This window comes from Limanda limanda, chromosome 17, assembly GCF_963576545.1.
Source record: "Limanda limanda chromosome 17, fLimLim1.1, whole genome shotgun sequence".
Lineage (NCBI taxonomy): Eukaryota > Metazoa > Chordata > Actinopteri > Pleuronectiformes > Pleuronectidae > Limanda > Limanda limanda.
The window spans coordinates 4,498,904-4,523,237 of NC_083652.1; the positions used below are offsets into that span (position 1 = coordinate 4,498,904).

Sequence of the window (24,334 nt, forward strand, 5' to 3'; positions counted from 1 at the left end):
ATGGCTGACCCAGCTCCGGACGACAACAAGTTCCTATTTCTCGATAATGATTTCCGCAACAGCGGTGTCGCGCAAGCCGACTGGATGGCCAAGAAGATGGTGTGGGTGCCATCAGAGAGGGAGGGCTTCGAGCCTGCCAGCATCAGGGAGGAAAAGGGCGATGAGGTAATGATGACCTCATTTTAACAACAAATACTTTTAAACAAGTATTTTAACCCTTCAATAGTTGCTCCCATGACAGAGAACATTATTGTTTCTCTCTCTCGGAACAAATATTACTGTTTTTTCTCACTGTGATGTCACTTCCCGGAGAATCTTCAAATGCTTCATATCTCTAGAATCTGTACAACCTCAGCTGAAAGGTTATGTAAGTCTATAACTTTTTTAATTCCTACATGTTTCATTATATTCTTCTAAATAAACACATAAAACATATTAGTCCCCCCAAATTGTTTAATATAGAAACATAAACTAAATATTTTTTTAGCACTAAAGAAATGATTTGAACCATGTTTTTTTGTTTTGTTATTGAGAGATATACATTTTCTCTGCTCCTCACCGGCCACTCTCTGGCCAAGTATTAGTAAGTACCACCAAGTATTATCAACATGTGTTTCACCGAACAAAATGAAACAAAAAAAAACTAAAATGTGATGAGGTGACAGAGGCAGTGACCTGTCATCGTTTTTTTTTTAAGATAGGATCATGCAAACAACAATCTCATAGAATCAGCCAGTGGCGGCGGAACATCTGTTTTCTGGTTAAATGAGCACACTATGATTTTCTACAGCTGAGTCATCCATTTCCCATTGTCTCCATTAAAGTGGGTGAAAAGTCATTTTTAAACAAATAAAGTTGGTAATAAAATGTTGCGATTTAAAAATAACAAAGTTAAATACTCTGCTGCGTCCATGTTATGGAGCAACAGCTCAAAAGTTTCTGTACGATGGCTATTCCTCTGTTTTAAAAGCAATGCTGTATATTTCCATAAACCTAAATCTAGATGCAATGTTTGGACCTTCTATTGTTCTAATTTTAATTCAAAAATGATGATTAGGGATTTCAAGGTATTTTTGCTCTGGACTAACATAATCAGTTGTTTTCAGGGGGCCCTTCTCAGCTCAGTGCCACAGGCAATTGCTTGCTTTGCATGTGATTTTGCAACGATCCTGCCCTTGATTTAATCGACAAGTGGTTTGTTTTCATTGTAAAGTATCGACAAAATGTCAGAAAAATAATATTAATACAGTAGTAATGATCTACAATGGAGCTATATTAAGGATATATTTTTTGTGTGTAGATTAATAAAACTCAATCAGGATAAAAAATATACTCCTGTAGATTACAATTCTTTTTTATTTGTGTTTGAGTATGATATTCGCACATAAAGTTGTGGTTTAAATGAAGTTCTTTAAAAACGACAGAAAGTATTTTTTTGACAGAGCTGTTTGTTGTTGTTGTTGTGATAATGAAGGTCCTGGTGGAGCTTCCCAACAGTCAGATAGTGACGGTGAACAAAGATGACATCCAGAAGATGAACCCTCCCAAGTTCAGTAAAGTGGAGGACATGGCCGCCCTCACCTTTCTCAATGAAGCTTCCGTCCTCCACAACCTGCGAGAGAGATACTTCTCTAGCCTGATCTACGTGAGACCCCCCCCACACGCACACACACACACACACACACACACAAACACACACACACACACACAAACACATTTGTGAAGACCCTTCATGATCCCCTAAATAACCCTAAGTGAACAAAATTAAAGCAGAAGGTTCTGAGCCTTCCAGTCAGATATATATACGTATACTGTATATATATTTAGGGGATCACAAAGCTTCCGTACTCCAAAACCTGCGAGAGAGAAACTTCTCCAGCCCGATCTATGTGAGACACAAACACAAACACAAACACAAACACACGCACACGCACACACACACACACACACACACACACACACACACACACACACACACACACACACACACACACTACCCTTCATGATCCCCTAAATAACCCTAACAGCCTTTTTGGGACCAAACCTTTGTAATATATTAAGTATCAAGCTGACTGGAATAGACTGGAAGGTCAGGTTATTTTTTTCTACTCTGCCTTAGACGAAGTCTAATAAGGTGTGCGGTGTAACAATTACAATCCAAGCTTATGCATCTTATGCTTAGGGCCATGAAGATCACTTGAAGTTCAGAAGTCCATTTCCTCCATTCCTTATATGACCAGACGACGGCATCAGAATAGCAACAAAAAAATCTCAGAGCCTGGTCTCTGAAGATGAGCTGTAACTGTGATGTCCCATTTAAACATTCCTGGTAAACTACTTACATATACCAAGCTGTAACTTAAATTTATTTCAAATTTCATGCAAGCTTGTAACATTTCAGTTTCAGAGAAAAGAGTCTTTCTACTAAACTTCATTCAGCGCAGTCCACTCGTTCATTATTCGGCAGACTTGAACTTGTTGGATTTAAATTTTAACGTGATGTGAACAACGGGCTGCAGGTTTATTGATCTGTGAGTGTGACCTCATTAGCAGATCCATAGATCACTACCTCCTGTTTTACAAAAATCCAGCCAAAATATCTGCCGTGTTGGGGATTGACCTTCGGCCCCAGCTCCACCGGGCTCACCCCAAACAGGTGAGGCCAAACCCTCAGCGAAGAGTGAGGGTGCGAGCAACAAGGCCGCACCTAAAAGAAGGAATCAGGAGGCAGGCTCACAGTGTTTAGGTAAACTATAGATAACATTGACAAACATACTAACAAGGGAATTCTAAAAAATCATAGAATTGAGAGGATGGTATTCCAGGAGAGATCTGGGAATGTGTGAAGATGCAGAGAGGACACAGCAGTGTTTTTAAGAACAGTGTAAAACTAACTAAGTGTTTCACCTTCATAATGTAAATTAACGTGTCTCCTCTCTTGTCCTGTGCCCCCCCTCCCTACACACACACACACAGACATACTCTGGTCTGTTCTGTGTGGTGGTGAATCCCTACAAGATGCTGCCAATCTACTCTGAAAAGATCATAGAGATGTACAAGGGCAAAAAGCGCCATGAGGTGCCGCCACACATCTACTCCATCACAGACAACGCCTACAGGAACATGATGCAAGGTAACTGTCTAAGAATGAGTGTCTCTATGTGTCTGTGTTTTATGGAAAGTGAATTTAAATATGGTTTTGTGATTTAAAGGGTCATTTCACCCAAATAATATGAAAGAGTGGCAGATTATAATGCAGCTTCTTGTCTTCCATCGGATCATGGAGATTAGTTGTCCTTACAGTGTTGAAAAACAATGTGCACAACAGCTTGTGTAATCTACTAGTGTAGTAGGTTCATGAACTATAATGAATAATAAAAACAGAACAGAAAGGATGGACGAGATAAGCAGAATTCGTCTGACTATACTAGTTTTATGGGTGTGTTTACTTAAATGAAAGATCCACTTAATCAATCAATCAATCAGATTTCATTTTCATAGTACTTTTTGTAAAAGGAATAAAGACAGAAACTAAGAGGCAGGAGGGGAAAGACACATTTCAGGAGTATAAAATTAGACAAAAATAGAAAAATTATTTTTAAAATGTGTGAATAAAAAACAAAATAAATATAAATTAAAAGCCAGAATATAAGCATGTATGACAAGAGTTGCAGTTTCGCTGACCACAGAGAGGGAGAGACAGGATCACTGGTTTCAGTTGTGACACATTAGAGCAGGTACAGACAAAGACAGGAAGTCCAGTAAGAGAGGCACACAAGGAAAGATGCTTCAGAGTAAAACAGGAACTAACAAATAATGAACTCAGCTAAGACAATTACCTACTCATTCCACAAATCTCTGTAAGTGGAATGCATATTTGATACAGTTTGGACATTTGATACGTTCAACATTAATACAAACTAAATATACAGTTTTCTAACACACAAAAAATAAAAAGTAACAGTATAGTGTAAAACTGTTTAAGGAGGACACACTTATGACAAGGAATCCTTCTGTGCCTCTGGAGCATTAACACAGGACAAGCGAACGGGCAGGTTTAGAACAGGCACTGCAATAATAAATCCAAGAAACCAACTGATATAAATTAACAAGGCTAGAGTCCAAAAATACAAAACTAGTTCAAATATACAGAAATGTCACCAAATCTATAAAAACAAAAAGACAAATCAACAGTGATGATGAACCACTCAGTGATCCTGATCGTGAAGAAAATCACCTCTTGTTTAATTCTGGATTCTGAGCCTGTACGACGACCTCCTCTCCTCTTTTAATTTGAGTTTCTTAATCACCTTTTTATTCTTGTTCATTTAATTTAATCTAATTTTATGTGAAGTAAATTAGAAAGTAAGAGGGAGAGGGAGAAACAGTCACATAACAGCATCATACACCCTCAAAACACAACGGTACATTTTTGACCAAATGAGAGCGAAGTGATGGCGGAAGCCTCCGAGCGTGCCGTCTGGCCTCCAGATTCGTCCACCGGTGACCTCAGGCCGGCTCCGCATTTTCCATTCAGCTGCAGAATGGCCATACATGGAGCAGTGAGACGAGATCACAGCAACGGAGTGCTGCATCCACCTGCTATTTTTAGATGATGTGAGCCCATGGAGGCTAATCTCCCTTCGAACGAGATCTCAAGAGGGAGCTGCTCTGCTCCCGTGTCTGAGAAACAAGTCTCTTTTAACCTCCCCTCCCTCTCTCTCTCTCTCTCTCCACAGACCGTGAGGATCAGTCTATTCTCTGCACGTGAGTCCAAATATTAAACTCTATTAACCTTTTTCCATCGCAACGCACATTCATGTACACACACACACAGGAGCCTGTTTCCATCACTGACCCTGACCGTAACATCAACATGGCTCAAACAAATATGAACCAGAAGCGTTAATCATTTACATTTTATCCCCAGAAGAGGCCAAACCTGACACAATAAAAAAAGTTCAGATCCCCAAATACTCCATCAAATATTAAAATGTCAAGAGATAGACCTGGCTTCTTCTGAGGCCGCATTTAAAGCCTGATTGCATCACAGCACAGTGGCTTGAATTGACACAATTTCAAACATTGCTTCCCGCCCAAGGATTCTTTGTGCTCAAGCTGGTGACGCAAAGAGGGAATCCTCCATAGACCAGACTATCTCATTTCGATAAGGCCTTCCCTGTCTGCTCAGTCTACAGGTGTGACCTTCATAGGTGGAGTCCTCAGAAGGATGCAGCCACTGAAATTGGAATGGAACACAGCTCTTGTCTATTGCACATGATCTGAATGTTGTCACATCAGCTCCAGATTAAACAAAGACAATCCAATTTAGTTTTTCTCCATTTCAAGCTCAATCTCTTCTCTGCCCTTTTCCTTTTCTCCTTGCCTACCGTGTCACCCAGAGGGGAGTCTGGAGCAGGAAAGACAGAAAACACCAAGAAGGTGATTCAGTACCTGGCTGTTATTGCCTCCTCTCACAAAGGCAAAAAGGATGCAAACCCTGTGAGTCAAAGTCTCTTAAGCTTCCCGAAAATGCACGATTTATTGATATATTATGTTGTACGATATGATATGTTTAGAGAAGGCTGTTTGGTCGTGAATCTTCAAATTGGCTTCATCTACAATTCATCTTTAATCACAATTTAAAAGTAAAAGCTGCTCAAGTCAAGTAATGAACCAGGGTTTAATAAACTGTTATTTGTTAAGGCTTGACCTCTGACCCTGGTGTTTAGCTTCATTTTTAATGTGGCAGGGTCATGTGGACGGTCTTTAAAAAAAAAAGAATTTCATGATTGTGTTTCTGGTTCTTCCTGCAGCAACCACAGCAGCAACCACAGCAGCAGCAGACGGGATCCCTGGCTTTTGTGAGTATAAAATGTTAAACAGACAGACGATAGGTCAGCAAGAGTTTGCTCAGACTTTCATATGACGTGTTTTGGTCTGTACGGATGAAGGGATGTATGTATAACCTCGCTGTGGCCTTTAGGGGGAGCTCGAGAAGCAGCTGCTGCAGGCTAATCCGATCCTCGAGGCGTTTGGAAACGCCAAAACCATAAAGAACGACAACTCCTCGCGATTCGTAAGCAATTAAATCAGCCGCATTAGTCGACACTAGAACACAAACATTCTGGCATTTAGCTTCCTTCCGGTTGTTACTGATCTGTAGCCCTTGTTGTTGCATCTGTCCACAGGGAAAGTTTATTAAACTCAACTTTGATGTGACTGGTTATATTGTTGGAGCAAACATCGACACCTGTATCCTTTTTCTTGGATTAAACTTTGATTTAAGTTCAAAAATATTAAACTTCAAGTGACATTATTTATTGAAATATTCGCTGGTTAACTACCTAACCATCTCTGCTCAGACCTCCTGGAGAAGTCTCGCTGTATCCGTCAGGGCGGCACAGAGAGAGCGTTTCACATCTTCTACTACATGGTGGCTGGAGCCAAAGATACGATCAGGGGTGAGCAGCTTATTAAGCTGTTATTTAAAGGATCTCGATAAAAAACACTAATGTAGAATTACTTTTTTAATGAACCTTTATTTCTGGATCAGGAGCAGCCCCTCTCCCACAGAGTTCACCATGTTGCACTGCCACGCTTCTAGAGTGAACAAAACAAGCAATGTTTCTTCAAAGCAATACAAAAAAGGGAGCTTACCAGCAAGAAAGTAGCAAAGAACAGACACAATAATCAATGTTACAGATTTCCAACAACAACAAATATGAAAACACATCAACCAAACTTATTTTGTCAGCATTTCCTTCCAGTTAAATAGACGAGTAATGCATCCTTCCAATCAGTGAGCCTTGTCGATAGCAGGTACCTACCTTTTCCAGTAGAATTTATTACCATTGGGTTTTGTGATTGGCCCTTGCTGGACACTACACTATATCACATCTGTCCCCCAGATTTTCTGATGCATTTATGAGAAGTGTAGGCATCATTAGTGACTTAAATATGAGCAAGAAAGAACATAAACTCATCAACGTTTTTACTGGACACAAAAACTGATCATCATTTTTGTGTTCTGAATACAAACAGCTAACAAACAAGCTGCACATGTTTCATTACGTATATCAAAGCTTTGACTGTGTGTGTGTGTAGAGGAGTTGCTGCTGGAGGACTTCGGCAGCTATCGTTTCTTGAGGGCGGGTCACGTTGAGATCCCTGGTCAGGAGGACGACGAGATGTTCATTGAGACTCTGGAGGCCATGGAGATCATGGGCTTCACAGAGGAGGAGAGAATCGGTACAGACACTGTTTGTTTCTCCCTACTCTGCTAAGTTTCATATATTGTATCTAACTATATCAACAGATCTATCCGTCCCGTCTGTCCTGCAGTTGTCAGATGTGTCACTGTCATAATATTGTAGTGATGACGTAGCGAGTGGTGTCCCAATTCATCAGGGACGATTTTCTAGTCCTCTCCCTTGTGGCTCCTTTTTGAGGGGGACACTTGCAGCAAAGGGCACTTCATAGGGGTAGGGAGCAAGGGAGAGGAATTTGGACAGGGACATTTTCTCTCACCCTCCTCGACTCCATTTCTGCAGGGATGATGAAGGTGGTGTCCACTGTGCTGCAGCTGGGCAACGTCAAGCTTGAGAAGGAGAGGAACAGCGAGCAGGCCACCATGCCTGACAACACAGGTAAATCCTTTTCAACGTACCAGAAGCAGCTCTGTAAATTAAGTTGTGAAAACATCTCACTTCCACTGTCTCGATTATCATCTCATCACATCAACTCCAGCTGCCCAGAAGGTGTGTCATCTGCAGGGCATAAATGTGACTGACTTCACCCGTGCCATCCTTACCCCCCGGATCAAAGTGGGCAGGGAGGTGGTGCAGAAGGCTCAGACCAAGCAGCAGGTAAAATGCAAACCTCATTAACTAAATGCGGAGAATTATGGATCTTGGAGAATATGAAATGGAGTGGAGGAAAGTCAGACTTCTCAGGATGTGTCTCTGTAGGACTCACAAAGAAAGTTCACAAACTACACCTCTGAACCTTTAGAATTGTTTCTCGGTGTGATGTTGAACCCTTCTGTGGCATTGTTTTCCAGCAACACACAGCAATTAAAAGGAATTGGAAAGGTTTTCTCCCATCACCCTCACTCTCCATCCTGCACCTGTGTCTTCCTCACCCCTCCGCCCCACCTTTAGGCTGATTTTGCAGTGGAGGCTCTGGCTAAAGCCATGTATGAGCGTCTCTTCCGCTGGATCCTGGCGAGGGTCAACAAGACCCTGAACAAGAGTAAGAGACAGTCGTCCTCCTTCCTCGGGATCCTGGACATTGCTGGTTTTGAGATTTTCGAGGTGACTGATCACTAAACACAGATCATTCCAATATTTGAGTCTTAGTTTTATTGTATTTATATGCAACTTTTCTAATCCATCAATATGACGCCTATCCTCAGGACAACTCCTTCGAACAGCTGTGCATCAACTACACCAACGAGCGTCTGCAGCAGCTCTTCAACCACACCATGTTCGTCCTGGAGCAGGAGGAGTACAAGAGGGAGGGAATACAGTGGAGCTTCATCGACTTTGGCCTGGACCTGCAGCCCTGCATCGAGCTCATCGAGAGGCCGGTCAGGATGAGCTGCCACATGAGCAGTTGTATCATATTGTATTTTGTATCTCAACACATCATATCTTAATGTAACACATTGGATTTTAACACATCATATCCTAATGTATCACATCGTACTCTAAATTCTTCAAAGATGTACAAGAGTCACTTGGAAGAGTCAAAAACTCTCTAGAACTAATTTTAGCGGTGTATGAGCTATACTGCAGCCAGCCACTTGGGGGCTAAGCCTTCACTTTTGACGAGATGTCTTTATTTTGTGTCCTACAGAACAACCCTCCAGGTATCCTGGCCCTGCTGGACGAGGAGTGCTGGTTCCCCAAAGCCACTGATGTTTCCTTTGTGGACAAGCTGCTGAACACCCATAGCGATCACGTCAAGTTCTCCAAACCCAAACAACACAAAGATAAAATGATGTTCGCAATTCTGCACTATGCTGGAAAGGTGAGGATCACTGACTGCTTCAGGAAGGAGACAAAAATCATTACAACTATTTTGGATTCAGTCCCATATAGCAAATGATGATTAATCCACCGCTGAAAATAGGGCCCAACAAATGGACCATTTCGTTCTGTTTATTTACAACAGATTTATAACTTTATTTACATTTCCAGGTTGACTATAACGCAGCTAACTGGCTGACAAAGAACATGGATCCTCTGAATGACAATGTGACGGCTCTGCTCAACAACTCCTCTAGCAACTTCATCCAGGATCTGTGGAAAGACGGTAAGTTGTCCATGAAGGGACATCATGTCCGTACTTGCTTTAACAAGTTGTTTCACCGCAGATCTTTAACAAGAGATATAAATCGTTTATGCTGCACCTGTTAGCGGATCGAGTGGTGGGTCTGGAGACCATGGCCAAGATGTCCGAGAGTTCAGCTCCTACTAAATCCAAGAAGGGAATGTTCCGCACAGTGGGTCAGCTGTACAAAGAGTCGCTGGGCAAACTGATGACCACACTGCACAACACACAGCCCAACTTTGTCCGCTGCATCATCCCCAACCATGACAAGAGGGTAGGTTGTTTTTGATTAAGCTAAGCTACAATCAACGAAGAGCGGCTTCAGTATATTCAGTGCTTGTGGGTTTGCTGGTGTCACGCAGGCTGGGAAGATGGACGCTAATCTGGTGCTGGAGCAGCTGAGGTGTAATGGGGTGCTGGAGGGAATTCGAATCTGCAGACAAGGATTCCCCAACCGCATCGTGTTCCAGGAGTTCAGACAGAGGTAAGCAACTGTCTGAGACCAAAATATCCATGTTATTAATAATACAAACAAATCAATGTCTGTAGCCATAGAGTTAAATGCCACATTGAAGTTCTTAATTATGACCACTGGAGGGCAGTAAATATTAACAGTCACCTAACATCAGACGACTGTTAACCCATTGTGATGTCACAGCCATTTTGAAGCCTTGAGTTTGTCATTTTGTCCAGTCCCATCTTGTTTTTTTCAAAACCTTAAATAAACATATTTGGAGGAACAGGGGCAGAGATTGACTGAGAAGTCAAGGACACTGCACCCTCACCTACGACTACAACCTGCACCCACTGGGGGGTACTAACTGTGTTGGTATCGCACAGTGTCCAGAACCTAGTGCATACAATGCTTTATCGTCTATTTGACTCTAAATGGGACCATAGTTTACAAAATGACCATCATTCTGCATTGAAGACTTGAAACTAGAGAATGAGAAACTATATACTATCTTCTTCTAAAACCAGAATCGCCCTCTGCTGGGCAATTGAGAGAATATAGGTTTAAGGTAGTTCCACATTGTGTTAGTGCTTGTTTTAAAAGTGTGGTTTAATGTGTGTGGTTTTCTTGTTTGTAGGTACGAGATTCTGGCTGCCAACGCCATCCCTAAAGGCTTCATGGATGGGAAACAGGCCTGTTGTCTGATGGTGAGCTGGATGGATCTGTGTTAACAGATTAGTGCTGAAAGGTCTGTTTTGTTTTTGGACATGAGCTGCTGCATCAGACTGTAGGTCTGATGTTGAGAGGATGTCCACAGGAACCAGTAACAGTAAACAGTTTCCAAATCTCCATTTAAGTTTGACTTTACCATAGTATCAAACTGGATTATAAAAATTGATATGTAAGATGCAGGGCTTTCCATGGTTTCCCTTTTTTAAGCAAAACTTCACACTTTCCCCCTTCAGGTAGAGCACCTGGATCTGGATCCTAACCTGTTTCGTATCGGTCAGAGTAAGATGTTCTTCAGGACGGGAGTTCTGGCTCAGTTGGAGGAAGAGAGAGACATCAAACTCACTGTCGTCATCATCTCTATCCAGGCACAAGCAAGAGGCTTCCTGGCCCGAAAGTAAGAGAAACTGTTCAACCAATATCACTAGGTTTAAAAATCTATTACACAAAATGAACTGTTGCCTCTTGAATTAAATGTTGCTCATTACACACAGGGAAGCCTAAATCTGATTCATGTATATTTGTGTATTATCAGGGCTTTCAATAAACGTCAGCAGCAGCTGAGCGCCATGAAGGTCATCCAGAGAAACTGTGCATGTTACGTTAAACTCAAGAACTGGCAGTGGTGGAGGCTTTTCACCAAGGTTACACACACACAAACATTCATGTACACACACACACACAAACAACATTGTTCGTGTATGTGTATTTACATGTACTCATGTGAATATACACATGTACAGGATTTATTACTCCTACGCACATTGAATTAGACCATGGATGCAGCAAAGATTGTTGTTTAGGCTCAAAACAGTGTCTTCATTTTAATCAACTCAACAAAAAAACATTTATATCAGAAGACGTGTTGCCAATAGATCATTCTGTCTGTATTGTTATTTGGGTTTATTTGAAGTTTCTGCTAAGAGGGTGGGCGCTAGGTTTGTAGGTTCTGCAGCATCCATGGGCAAATACATAAGCATCACAGTATAATGTACTGTAGCTGTTATGTCATAAATACCAACTTGCGATTTTTAAAACTATCATTAGCTGTAAAAGGGAGTTTAGGCTAATATGAGTGTCATGAAATTGTCACTGTACAGAGATAAACCCTTTGTATTGAGGTACCATCATGACTGCCGAGATTCTTAACACTCTTACTTCTCATCCATCTGTTTGCTTATATAATAATAATCTTTTATATATAATCTAATGGAATTGAGCCTGAGTTGTGGGTGTGTGTCCATGGATCAGGTGAAGCCCCTGCTACAGGTGACCAGACAAGAAGAGGAAATGGGTCAGAAAGACGAGGAACTAAAGACGGCAAAAGAAGTGGCAGCAAAGAGCGAGGCCGAACTGAAGGAAATCGCCCAGAAACACACCCAGGTGAGACAAACACAGGTTTTCTTCTCTTCTATACATTACAAATATAAATTTTATGTAAATGCAGACGTGACTGACCTCTGTGTCAATGACGGTGCTTTAGATGATCGAGGAGCGAACCCAGCTGGAGTCAAAGCTGCATGCAGAGACGGAGCTGTACACTGAGGCTGAGGAGATGAGGGTGAGACTGGAGGCCAAGAAACAGGAGCTGGAGGAGGTGCTGCATGAGATGGAGGCTCGGCTGGAGGAGGAGGAGGAGCGCAACGGCGCTCATCAGCAGGAGAAGAAAGAGATGGAACAGCAGCTACAGGTGGACGACTTTATCACTATTATTGATTTCATTATAAAATGTTCAACATTTACATTACAGCCACTCACCGTGAAGTTATTTTCTGCAGCTCATGGAGGACCACATCGCAAAAGAAGAAGACGCTCGGCAGAACCTGCAACTAGAGAAAGTGGCTGTGGAGGGAAAAGTCAAGAAAATGGAGGAGGACATCCTGCTGATGGAGGACCAGAACATCAAACTACAGAAGGTACGGACGATTTTTTTGGGGGGGAAGATGTCTGATGATGTTCTTTGTTCTCATTTTCTCAATCTGTCTGTCTGCAGGAGCGGAAGCTTCTGGAGGAGAGGATGGCTGACACGAACTCTAACCTGGTTGAGGAGGAGGAGAAGTCAAAGAACCTGACCAAACTCAAGACCAAACACGAGTCCATGATCTCTGATCTTGAGGGTCAGTCAGCAGATAATTAACTTGTGTATTTATTGGCCTCCAGTCAGTTGAAGTAAAGTAGAATATGTATTTAATATTTTAGTGACCTGGATCTAATACCTATAACACACTTTTAAGTTTTGGATTAGGTTTGTTCAGCAACTTGTTTTTTTCGTTGTGTCCAGTGCGTATGAAGAAAGAGGAGAAGGGTCGTCAGGACATCGAGAAGGCCAAGAGGAAAGTGGAGGCAGAGTTGGCCGACCTCCAGGAGCAGTATGCCGACCTGCAGGCTCAGTTAGCTGAGCTCCGGGCCCAGCTGGCAGCCAAGGAAGAGGAGCTCCAGGCCACACAGGCCAAGTAAGAGGGACTCTATCCCCAGACAATTAATGTGGAGGGATATAGTAATTACAGTATGGCCCTTCGTTTATCTGTAACATTTTGTTTCTGGAGCAGAACTGGGCAACCATTTGGAATATTTTCACTAAACTTTGCAATTAAGTGAAGTGATGCCTTATGATATTTTGAGTTTGCCAAAGATATGCCATAAATCAGAGATAACCTATTTGGTAACTACAGTACAGTCCTGCCCAGCTCTTAATGAAAGTGTTATGAAAGCCCTTTCATACGCTGAGATATTTCCACTCTGAAAAGAATAAAACTCCTGAAGTTATAGTCAGGTCAGTTTTTTTCTTTCTGTGCTCACAGCTTGGAGGAGGAGATCAATCATCATGGGGCAGCGGTCAAGCGGATTCGGGAGTTGGAGGCTTTGCTCTCAGAGCTGCAGGAGGACATGGAGGCCGAGAGGTCAGCCAGGGCGAAGACCGAGGCAGCTCGACGAGACCTCGGGGAGGAGCTGAACGCGCTGCGCACTGAGCTGGAGGACAGCCTGGATACCACCGCTGCTCAGCAGGAGCTACGGTCTCAAATAATTTATATATAATAAGTTTGTATCGAACAATATTAAAAGCAGACTGCGAATGACACAAGTCTTTTTTCTGAGAAGGCTCTGTAAAGTCAAAACAGTGTCATTTGCATAAAGGAAGGAGCTGCCAATTATAATCTGTAGGCCATGTTGTTGGATGTGTTGTGGGTATCTGATGTACGTGTGTTTCTGTTGGGCAGGGCGAAGCGCGAGCAAGAGGTTGCTATGTTGAAGAAAGCCATGGAGGAGGAGGGACGGAGCCACGAGACTCAAATCCAGGATCTGAGACAAAAACAAAGTCAGGCTGTGGAGGAGCTCAATGAGCAGCTGGAGCAGGCCAAGAGGGTACATCTCACGTTACAATAATTACACCGCATTCCACATTATTATGCAAATTGGATTTAAGGGTCATAAACATTCATTTTTTAGTTTTTATATTAAACTCATGGATGGTATTGTGTCTCAGGGCCACTTGGATGATTGAAATCAATCTCAGACACCTGTGATAATTAGTTTGCCAGGTGAGCCCAATCAAAGGAAAACTACTTAAGAAGGATGTTCCACATTATTAAGCAAGCTACATGTTTCAGGCAAAATGGGGAAGAAAAAGGATCCCTCTGCTGCTGAAAAGCAGCAAATAGTGCAATACCTTGGTCAAGGTATCACAACATTGGATATTTCCAAAAGAATTACGCGTGATCATCGGACGATGAAGAAATTTGTCACTGATTCACAGCACAAGCGGGTTCGTTCAGACAAAGGCAAAATAAGGAAGATTTCTGCCAAACAAATGCGTAGGGTTAAGAGAGCAGACACTAAAATGCCATTGAATAGCAGCAAACAGGTGTTTGAAGCCGCTGGTGCCTCTTGAGTCTCGCGAACTTCAAGATGTAGGATGCTCAAGAGGTTTGCAAGTGTCCTTAAACCTGTTATTCGTTCCTCTAAACCAAGCTCACAAGCAAAAAAGGTTGCAGTGGGCTCAGGACTACATGAAGACTAAGTTCCAAACTGTTTTGTTTACGGATGAGTGCCGTGCAACCCTTAATGGTCCTGATAGGTGGAGTAGAGGATGGTTGGTGAATGGCCACCATGTCCCAACAAGGCTGAGACGTCAACAAGGAGGTGGCGGAGTCATGTTTTGGGCCGGAATCATGGGGAGAGAGCTGGTCGGCCCCTTCAGGGTCCCTGACGGTGTGAAAATGACCTCGGCAAAGTCCGTAGAGTTTCTGACTGACCACTTTCTTCCGTGGTACAAAAAGAAGAACCGTGCCTTCCGAAGCAAAATCATATTCATGCATGACAATGCACCATCTCATGCTGCAAAGACTACCTCTGGGGCATTGGCTGCTATGGGCATAAAAGTAGAGAAACTCATGGTGTGGCCACCATCTTCCCCTGACCTTAACCCTATTGAGAACCTTTGGAGCATCATCAAGCAAAATATCTATGTGGGTGGAAGACAGTTCACATCCAAGCAGGTGCTCTAGGAGGCTATTATGGCATCCTGCAAGTACATTAAAGCAGAAACTATCAAAGAACTCACAAGTTCAATGGATGCAAGAATTGTGAAGGTGATATCAAAGAAGGGGTCCTATGTTGACATGTAACTTGACCTGTTAAGATGTTTTTGATTAAAACTTTTTTTGATTTCAGTAAATATGACCTCTTAATGCTGCAAATTCAACAAATGACAATTTTTAGTTCTTAACAACCTATAAAATATCTTGAAACTCTGAAACTCAGAAACTCTGCATAATAATTTGGAACACTGCATTTTGAGATTTTTATTTTTGAAAAAAATACTGTTATCATTGGGAGGTTTGTTCAATAAAATTTGAATTATACTCTTACAGTTGATGACTTGAAAATTATACTGACTGGCTGTGCATTACTATTTAGGAAAATCTGAGCCAAGTGTTATCTGCATAATAATGTGGAACGCGGTGTATAACAACAACAACAATAATATGATATGACATGAACTACTCACATTATCTGAAAATCATTTTCAAACACAGGGAAATCTGTAATTTTAATGAAGTTAGCCGTCGTTTCATTTGGTTAAGATACTTAAATGATTCATCTGTCAATTTTCTGCCATTTGACCAGTTAATTAACTAAATGTTTCAGCACCAACAGGGACTATTTCTTAAGCAGAAAGGTTATAATGAAGAGAGGTTCATGGTGCTAGTTTATTGTTGTTATGGAAACAGCAAAAATAACATGATTTACTACTAATTTGTCAGCCCTCAGTTGTTATTAGACTCCTAGCTTTATGCCTTGCACTGGCTTTTATTTTGGCCAAACAATAAACACACACACACACACATACACATTCCTCTTTTCAGCTGAGGGCCGGTCTGGAGAAAGCTAAACAGGCCCTGGAGAAGGAGTCAGCGGATCTGAGTGCCGACCTGAGATCCCTTGCCAGCGCAAAACAGGACGTGGAGCACAAGAAGAAGAAGGTGGAGGGTCAGCTGAACGAACTGCACTCACGCTTCAACGAGAGCGAGCGACAGAAAACTGAGCTGGGCGAGAGAGTCTCCAAGATGAGCGTGAGTCCTAAAATTAATAATACTAATATATTTACTGTTTTGACTCACTGCATTGAAATAAAACAACATGACTAAGATTTAAAGAATAAAGCAACAAACAAAAATAATAGATCATCTTTTTAGAATGACGTTATCGCATTGATCCTTCTTTAATGTCAGGATAGGCTTTTATTGTGAAAAGCAAGCTGAAAGATTCCAGTTTAAGACCATGAATTTCTGTGAATATCATTCCTCTGTGTTAGCTGGAGCTGGACGGTGTGACGGGTCTGTTGAACGAGGCCGAGGGAAAGAGCATCAAGCTGAGTAAAGACGTCTCCAGTCTGTCCTCTCAGCTCCAGGACGCACAGGTGAAACTTACTCAAGATGGAGTTCAGTTTAAACAGTTCCCTTGTATAATCTTACTTTCCCTACTTCCTGAATTGAGTCCAGATTTCACTTCACCAGATTTCACCAGAGTCAATTCTATTTTTAGACTTTGATATTGAATTGAAATAGATGGCGGGCCGTAGTTTGGACACCCCTGCACTAGAGTCAGGGGAATACACATCTAACAGTAAATTGGCAACAGTGTCCCACCCTACAGACCAACATGAGAGAAGATTGTTCTTTGGCCGTGGCCCTATAATGGTTGTCCGAGTGGTTCAAAAATCCCCTGAGACAAAACTCCTACAGTGTCATACATTTAGGACGACTGTACTTAAGCCTCTATACATGTGGTGGCCCCACAACCAGATGAGCTATTGGGTTTTCCAATTCTGGGGGCATGCTCCTGAGGTCATATCTGAAAACGGCTTTGGAGATATCATGGTGGTTGTTTTAATATCTTACTCTTTACCACAAATGTCAACCTCATAATGGCGCCTTGCTAAAAGTCAGAGATTCAGCCTCTGAAGAACGTGAAAATCTCACTTAGAGTCGATGACAAAACTGACTGATGTTACTGTCGATAATACAACTTTCCCCACATGTGCTGCAGGAGGTGCTGTCAGAGGAGACTCGTCAGAAGCTGAATCTGTCCGGACGTCTCCGTCAGATGGAGGACGACAGGAACAGCTTGATAGAGCAGCTGGAGGAGGAGACAGAGGGCAAAAGGGCCGTGGAGAGGCAGGTCTCCAGCCTCAACATGCAGGTCAGTAACTTCAGACGTGAGTGGGGGAAGGACGGTGTCATCTGACATTCAGAGATTAATAAAATAAATCTGTATGTACCTTCACTGAGACATTAGTGATGAGTGTAGAAGTTTGAAAAACTCCTTTGAGCTCTCCCCATTTCACCTTCTGGCAGCTGTCTGACTATAAGAAGAAGCTGGACGAGATGTCGGGGGCGGTGGAGCTGCTGGAGGAGGGGAAGAAGCGTCTGCAGCGGGAGCTGGAGGCGACAAACAATGACTATGAGGAGAAGGCCTCGGCCTACGACAAGCTGGACAAGAGCCGAGGCCGCATGCAGCAGGAGCTGGAGGACGTCCTCATGGACCTGGACAGCCAGCGGCAGCTTGTCTCCAACCTGGAAAAGAAGCAGAAGAAGTTTGATCAGGTCTGGAAGATTTATCTTTCTCTCCGTTTGTTTTTGTGTGTGTGTGAATTCTTACATTAGCTTTTCTTAGCTTTTCCTGAAATGTTATTGAGGGGCTGTATGTCAGTTGCTGAAACCTTCTGAAACTTTTCTTGACAGCCCCAACAGTAAATTATGTGGTAAAATCACAGTGAGTGAGTGGGCGGGTTGATTAAGTTTCTAACATGAGACAAATGTGAAACTGGAAGAAAATAAATATCTCTCTGCTTGCGTGTAAATTGCTAGCTGATTTTTCGGATACATAAAAATACTTGACAGTCAGTAGCTTGTCGTGCCTCCTGAGTGCGTAGTTTGTCCAAGAGCGTCAAGAGCTGCAGCAGCCTTTACTCATTCATAGAAAGGGATAAGAATAAAGTCACAGGTTTGTCCTTCCTTGTCCATGTGGATAGAATTATTTGTTGAATCCATTCAGTGTAACGTTTATTTGAAATCTCCGCTGTCCTCATGTTGGACAGATGCTGGCAGAGGAGCGAGCCGTGTCCTGTAAGTTTGCAGAAGAGCGGGATCGTGCGGAGGCGGAGGCGAGGGAGAAGGAGACACGGGTGTTAGCTCTGGCCAGAGCTCTGGAGGAGAACCAGGATGCTCTAGAGGAGGCGGAGAAGATCATGAAGGCTCTCCGAGCTGAGATGGAGGACCTCATCAGCTCCAAGGATGACGTGGGAAAGAATGTAAGACATATGGTCTGAAATGTGAATGAATTTTTCCAGGATTAACTAAGGATGAAATAGTTCCTGGTCTGATCTTCTTTCCATTGACGTCAGGTCCACGACCTGGAGAAGGCAAAGCGTGGCCTGGAGGCCATCGTGGATGAGATGAGGACACAGATGGAGGAGCTGGAGGACGAGCTGCAGGTCGCCGAGGACGCCAAGCTGCGTCTGGAGGTCAACACTCAGGCCCTCAGAGCTCAGCACGAGAGGGAGGTGCAGGCCAGAGATGACATGGGCGAGGAGAAGAGGAAGCAGCTCCTCAAACAGGTGCAGCCTCCTGCTGAAGTGTAACATTTGTTTCCTCAAAACCTCAAGACCAATTCTTCTCTAACTGCTTCCACATCAGTCGCTCAGTCTTGCATCAGTTTCACGGAGTCCAAAATGATGTCCTCCCCCCCTCTCTCTCCGTCAGGTGCGTGAGCTGGAGGCGGAGCTGGAGGAGGAGAGGAAGCAGCGAGGTCAGGCATCAGCCGGAAAGAAGAAGCTTGAGGGGGAAGTCAAGGACATGGAGGACCAGCTGGAGGCCACCAACAGGGGGCGTGACGAGGCAGTGAAGCAACTCCGCAAGATACAGGTCAGTTTTTTTGAGAACTTGTTTTTCTTTAAACCTCTTTTTGTTCAGGGATGAGGAACCCTTTGCTACCATGACAAATATCCCGCTATGTGAGACCTGACAAACATATTTCTGTTACAGACAACTTAAGATAACTTCTTCCCACACTCTCTTGAGAATTATTTTGATTCCTGAATTGGCTCTTGGGCCTTTAACAGCCTGTTCACAAATTAATAAATGTATCTTGAAACAGGGTAGCATGCCTCCCATACTGGGAGTAATTTATTTTTAAATAGCAGCGTGCACCTCCTTTGCTCCTCACAGGGGCAGATGAAGGATCTCCAGAGGGACCTGGAGGACTCTCGTGCAGCCCAGAAGGAAGTGATCACTTCGGCCAGAGAGTCTGAGCGAAGATCCAAGGTCATGGAGGCCGACATCATCCAGTTGCACGAGGTGAGGTCAAAGACAACGCCTTGTTGTTTCGCATCAGTCGTGATTGTGTGTCAACAGAATGTTTAGTTTTTCTTTCATTAAAAAATCATTGAGAATGTTGTGTATGAATAATAAATCTAAGTAGATGTTTCCTCATGTCTTAAAGAAGTTAATGGGTTTTCGATTTGTAAATTCATGAATTTACAAATATAAATACTTTATTTGCGGTTTTACCCAGATTCTTTTTCGGTATTTACTTTTTTAATTTGTGAACATAGGTAAAAACAAGTTTCTGTATTTAAGACATAAAAGGTCAGACGATCGTTTTTATTATTGCTATATTATTATTGTTATGACAAGAGGATTAAGTGTATCACTGCATAAAAAACATAAGTGGTTTGTTAGAGAGTTACGTTACATTAATATGAGGTTTTCTTTAGGTTAGAGTGTATCAGGGACAGTGGGACAATCCCATTTTTATTATTACCTAAACAACTTATTTTGACATTTGTTCTTTTGTTGTTCTTTTATTTTTATTTTACATAATTTATAACAGAAAGCAACATAACCTTGTTTAAAAACAATTTGGAAAATGATTGTATTGCCTTGATGGCTTTCATGGGTTTTAGAGCAGGGAAGAAAATGCAGATGTTTCTACGCTGATGCCTTCAACTCTCTCTCATACTCTGCTCCAATAACATAGTCCTCCTTCCTCTGTCCAGATGTTGGCAGCAGCTGAGAGAGCACGAAAGCAGGTGGAGGCAGAAAGAGACGAGCTTCATGAAGAACTGGCCAATAACTCCTCCGGAAAGTAGGTGTTTTTACTGCAGATGCTGTATTTATGTATTTGCAAAGTGCACTTCCATTTTGATTTGTAAAAGATTAAATAATTGGCCAAAGTGAATTTCTGGACTATTAGTTCCTAAGATAGATCCTCTTGGACCAGAGTGGGTCAATTCAGCCAGGTAGTAGCGCTAGAAGTAAAGTCAGTGGTCAACAAAATTAAGGAGTCCTCATGAACATCAACCGAAAAATGTATGAAGATGTAGACAGCATTTGATTGTATCATTTGTTATTAAGTTATTACAAGGAATAAAGAAATATGGCTTTACCATTAAGAAGGATTCCATGGTAAATAGTTTTACCACTGAATCAACATACCAGTTTTGCAATTGTAATAATTTTCCTTTAGAAATATAAATTCTTGTGGGAGGAAAGGTCTGAATAATTACTTAAATAAGGTATTGACTTCTAACATTTAATTTCCATCCTTCCTTTACATCATCCAATGTCTCTCTCCTCCTCTTCCTCTTGTTCAGGAATATGCTGTCTGACGAGAAGCGTCGTCTGGATATGAAGATCAGTCAGCTGGAGGAGGAGCTGGACGAGGAGCAGGCCAACATGGAGAGCCTCAACGAGAGGCTGAGGAAGAACCAGCAGCTGGTAAGTTCAGGGAGGACAGAGATCAGACTGTTAATGTATGTGTAAGTGGAGCTGGACTCTGAGAGTTTCCTGACTGTCGCTGTCCAGGTGGAGCAGCTGGGCGCGGAGCTGACGGCTGAGAGATCCTCCGCTCAGGGCAGGGAGGCATCCAGGCAGCAGCTGGAGAGACAGAACCGAGAGCTGAAAGCCAAACTGCAGGACACCGAGGGCCAGGGACGCTCCAAACTCAAATCCTCCATCGCCGCCCTGGAGGCCAAGCTGAGAGAGGTCGAGGAGCAGCTTGAGATGGAGAGCAGGTAAAGGTGCATGGGAGGAGATGTGGTTTAGTTTCAAAGGTTTAATTCCAACAGTTATTAACAACAATAATTTGGTTAATAAAAACTCTTAGTAATATGATTTTATTGACCATAATAAAAAACTTTTGCAGGAACTATCATACACACAGATTCATTCTTTGGTGAAATGGTTTGAAAGAACGTTTAATAACTTTGACATTTCAATTAGGCAAATGATCAAATATATGAATCTACAAATTTATTAACGATAAATAAATGTTATCGTACAAATCTATTAACGATAAATTTGTACAGTTACAGGATTATTTATGCTCAATTTTAGTTATAGATGAGGAGGGAGCCCATATGAAAGAGATACACCAGCAACTATTTTCATTTACTTTCTAGAGAAACATTTTGAGAGAGTAGAGTGGGTTTTTCTGTGATACTTAATTTGATCGATAACATTATGCATGACTTCTGCTGAAGGATACACCTGCATGATGATGTTTTTGTAGAGAGCGCCAGGCCAACGGCAAGAATCTGCGTCAGAAAGAGAAGAAGCTGAAGGATTTTACAATCCAGATGGAGGATGAGAGGAAGCAGGCGCAGCAGTACAAGGACCAGGTAACATGGCTGTAATCTGATTACAGAAGTAACCTGTAACCAGCAGATGACAAATGTGTTCAGTGTGTAAATGTCACAGCCGCTCCGTGTGTCCACTCTGTGCAGATGGAGAAGGGCAACGTGCGGCTTAAGCAGCTGAAGCATCAGCTGGAGGAGGCGGAGGAGGAGGCTCAGCGTGTGGTGGCAGCTCGCAGGAAACTGCAGAGGGAGCTGGACGAGGCGACCGAGGCCAACGATGCCATGAACAGAGAGGTGTCATCCCTCAAGAGCAAACTGAGGTAACAGCGGAGGACGGCTGAGAGGGTGGAGCTGAGGGTCGAACAGAGCTTAAACAATTTATGAATCATATAAAAGGATTATTGTCACATCTGTCTGTCGGATATACAAATAATGTGTCCAATTTGTAAAGATGGTAAATTAATCTGGTACTGAGGACATTTCCATTCTTTTTGAGAGGATTGTACTGTTTGTAATGTTTTAAATGTTTAGAACAACGCTAGCTTCTGGCGTCTATAGGCTCCAACTTCATCAACCCCCCCACAGATATGACTATATGTCAGAGCCTACAGGTTGATACTGGGGTGATGGAGTAACTGAATCAAACAGCAGCAATATTAGAAAGCAAAGGGAGTTTAAATTACATGATTGGAGCAGAGCAGCTCCAATTGGCCGCCCGAACTACCTTGCACCTGTCGCTCAAATTAATAAATTATACAAAGGTAAAAGGTTTTAATTTTATTTCTATCAATTTTAGTTCAGTTAGTTTGATGCTCGTTTTTCAAATATTCTGGATTTCTTTCCTGAATTATTTTCTCCCTCCAAAAGGAAGCATGAAATAAAAAGTTGATGAATAAAAATCAACCAGAGACTTTGAATAAAGATTTGCGACACGTCTCCACTTCCTCCAATGATCCCCAGTAGAAATCATCATATGGAACAACTCAGTCTCCGCTGTCAATCATGACATTTCACATCTTTACACAATCAAATAACTGATTGAAACCAAACACATCCTTGAACACTTGAACAAACTACTACGGTGTGATAAGAACTTCTTAAAATGACAAACTATTTTTGAAGTTTTACATGAACTTCTGTGATTTTGTTTCGTCCATGTACCATATACTTACATGGAGGATAACAGAAATGCTTTGCTTCACTTTTAGGAGCCGTCATGTCGTCTGTTAACAAAATTATTTTGAGCGTAATTATGTTATAATTACATGATCAAATTTCCCCCTTGTAAGCAATGAAAATCCCATTCAGCCGTGATTCTTTGTGAAACTCGTCAATGTTTGTGATTATACATTTCCTTCTCTTCCTCGTGTCTGGCTGCTCCTGTTTCACATCTGTCCTCAGGAACTACTGATCTGCAAACTGTCCTCCAAACTTCTTCTTTAACAGCCTTTTGATTTATTTAATTTTCACTCTGCTAATCCCTCAAGTTCTTGCTGCTCTCTGCTCCTCCTCTGTGCTTCACCTGACCCTCCTCTTCCTCCTGTGCCTCTTCCTCCTGATGTGTTTGGCGTTCCCAGGCGTGGTAGCAGTGGCGGGGAGGCAATGTTTGTCAGCGCCAGCCCTCGGAGCAGCAGCGGTGGCGGCAGCATCAGGAGCTTTGGCATGGGAGGGAGCATCAGCCGGAGGAGCGTCATCAGAGAGAACTCGATGGAGCTGCAAGAGGACGAGCCCCCGTCCCCGTCTCCCCCTGCCTGCGCCTCCCCTCTGGACGAACGTGGGGAGGTCTACACCCCCGATGAGTAAAGGGACCAGTTCTGATTTGATTTCGCTCAAGTTAAATGTTAACGACATGTTTCAGGAATATTTTTACACTTAAATTGAATATTTAAATTTTTTGGAATTTAACACAAAAACACATGACGCTCCTGGAATTTTGGTTTGAAAAATATATTTGAAAATATTAATGCCAACGTGTCATTCTGATCATACATTAGCCATTAAATTATTTTTAAAGTTTTAGGTTTTTTAAAATTGGCAATGATTTTCATAACTGATCTTTTCAATAATTTGAAAAGTAAACGCTCCAGATCCTCAAATAACAGGATTTTATGCGTTTTGACATCATATGTGATCATAAACTGAGAATCTTCATGCAGTGACATTGATCCCTTTGTGCACTGACATTTTTCACTAATTTCTGAACTTTTCAAGAAAATAATGAACAGATGCAGGAACAAGAATATAAAAAAGAATCCTTTCTTTTAAATTATCTTAAATTATTTAATAGAATGTTTTCAGTAGTAACTTAACAATATTTGTTTAGTTTGGAATCCTGATCTTTTCTTTTCTAAAAATGCACATTTCCTCTCAAGTCGTTGATTTAAACAACTTTTTCTAATTTTAGAAATTATCATATATGGCATCATCTTTTCTGAGAAAGAAAGGGTTAATTTGATACCCATGAGCCACAGCAGCTGTTACCAAGCAAATAACAGCAGCCATTTTTGTTTCAGGGTGTTTTGTTACTACTGATAAACTGTTCCAAACTTGTTGAATTGATCCAAAATCCAAAACATAGCTTTAACTTTAATTTCTTCTTTTGTCCACATTCTTCTCAGTGTCAGCAATATTTCATTCTTGTTTCAGAGCTGAAATGCTGCAGATTGATTTGTGTT

General features: G+C 42.1%; 1 protein-coding gene across 2 annotated transcripts; it reads left to right on the top strand.

The window, feature by feature from the left end:
• LOC133023236 (myosin-11-like) lies at positions 1 to 23,462 on the top strand. Of its 2 annotated transcripts, XM_061090210.1 has the most exons (42): positions 1 to 165; positions 1,475 to 1,645; positions 2,977 to 3,133; positions 4,740 to 4,767; positions 5,403 to 5,502; positions 5,844 to 5,864; positions 5,987 to 6,079; positions 6,192 to 6,255; positions 6,366 to 6,464; positions 7,108 to 7,251; positions 7,554 to 7,649; positions 7,750 to 7,868; positions 8,163 to 8,315; positions 8,417 to 8,590; positions 8,860 to 9,033; positions 9,204 to 9,318; positions 9,423 to 9,610; positions 9,699 to 9,820; positions 10,428 to 10,497; positions 10,756 to 10,916; positions 11,055 to 11,163; positions 11,771 to 11,902; positions 12,003 to 12,209; positions 12,298 to 12,435; positions 12,513 to 12,636; positions 12,801 to 12,972; positions 13,321 to 13,533; positions 13,738 to 13,882; positions 15,886 to 16,092; positions 16,335 to 16,439; positions 17,069 to 17,221; positions 17,377 to 17,625; positions 18,120 to 18,332; positions 18,426 to 18,638; positions 18,784 to 18,945; positions 19,249 to 19,377; positions 20,079 to 20,167; positions 20,676 to 20,799; positions 20,887 to 21,095; positions 21,593 to 21,701; positions 21,807 to 21,979; positions 23,237 to 23,462. In XM_061090210.1, exons 1-42 carry the CDS (start codon positions 1 to 3, stop codon positions 23,460 to 23,462), a joined length of 6,015 nt encoding a protein of 2,004 aa, XP_060946193.1. The 2 variants fall into 2 exon arrangements, with proteins under 2 accessions (XP_060946193.1, XP_060946194.1); XM_061090211.1 differs by lacking the exon at positions 23,237 to 23,462 and having other exon boundaries at positions 5,841 to 5,864; positions 21,807 to 21,983.
• The last annotated feature ends 872 nt before the right edge of the window (positions 23,463 to 24,334 follow it).

Bases quoted from the DNA above. Each gene is read 5' to 3' on its own strand.
- LOC133023236 (XM_061090210.1), top strand. From the start codon at position 1: ATGGCTGACCCAGCTCCGGACGACAACAAGTTCCTATTTCTCGATAAT. The intron at 9,319-9,422 runs GTAAGTTGTCCA...TGCACCTGTTAG, and splicing joins CCAGGATCTGTGGAAAGACG to CGGATCGAGTGGTGGGTCTG. The intron at 18,333-18,425 runs GTAAGACATATG...CATTGACGTCAG, and splicing joins AGGATGACGTGGGAAAGAAT to GTCCACGACCTGGAGAAGGC.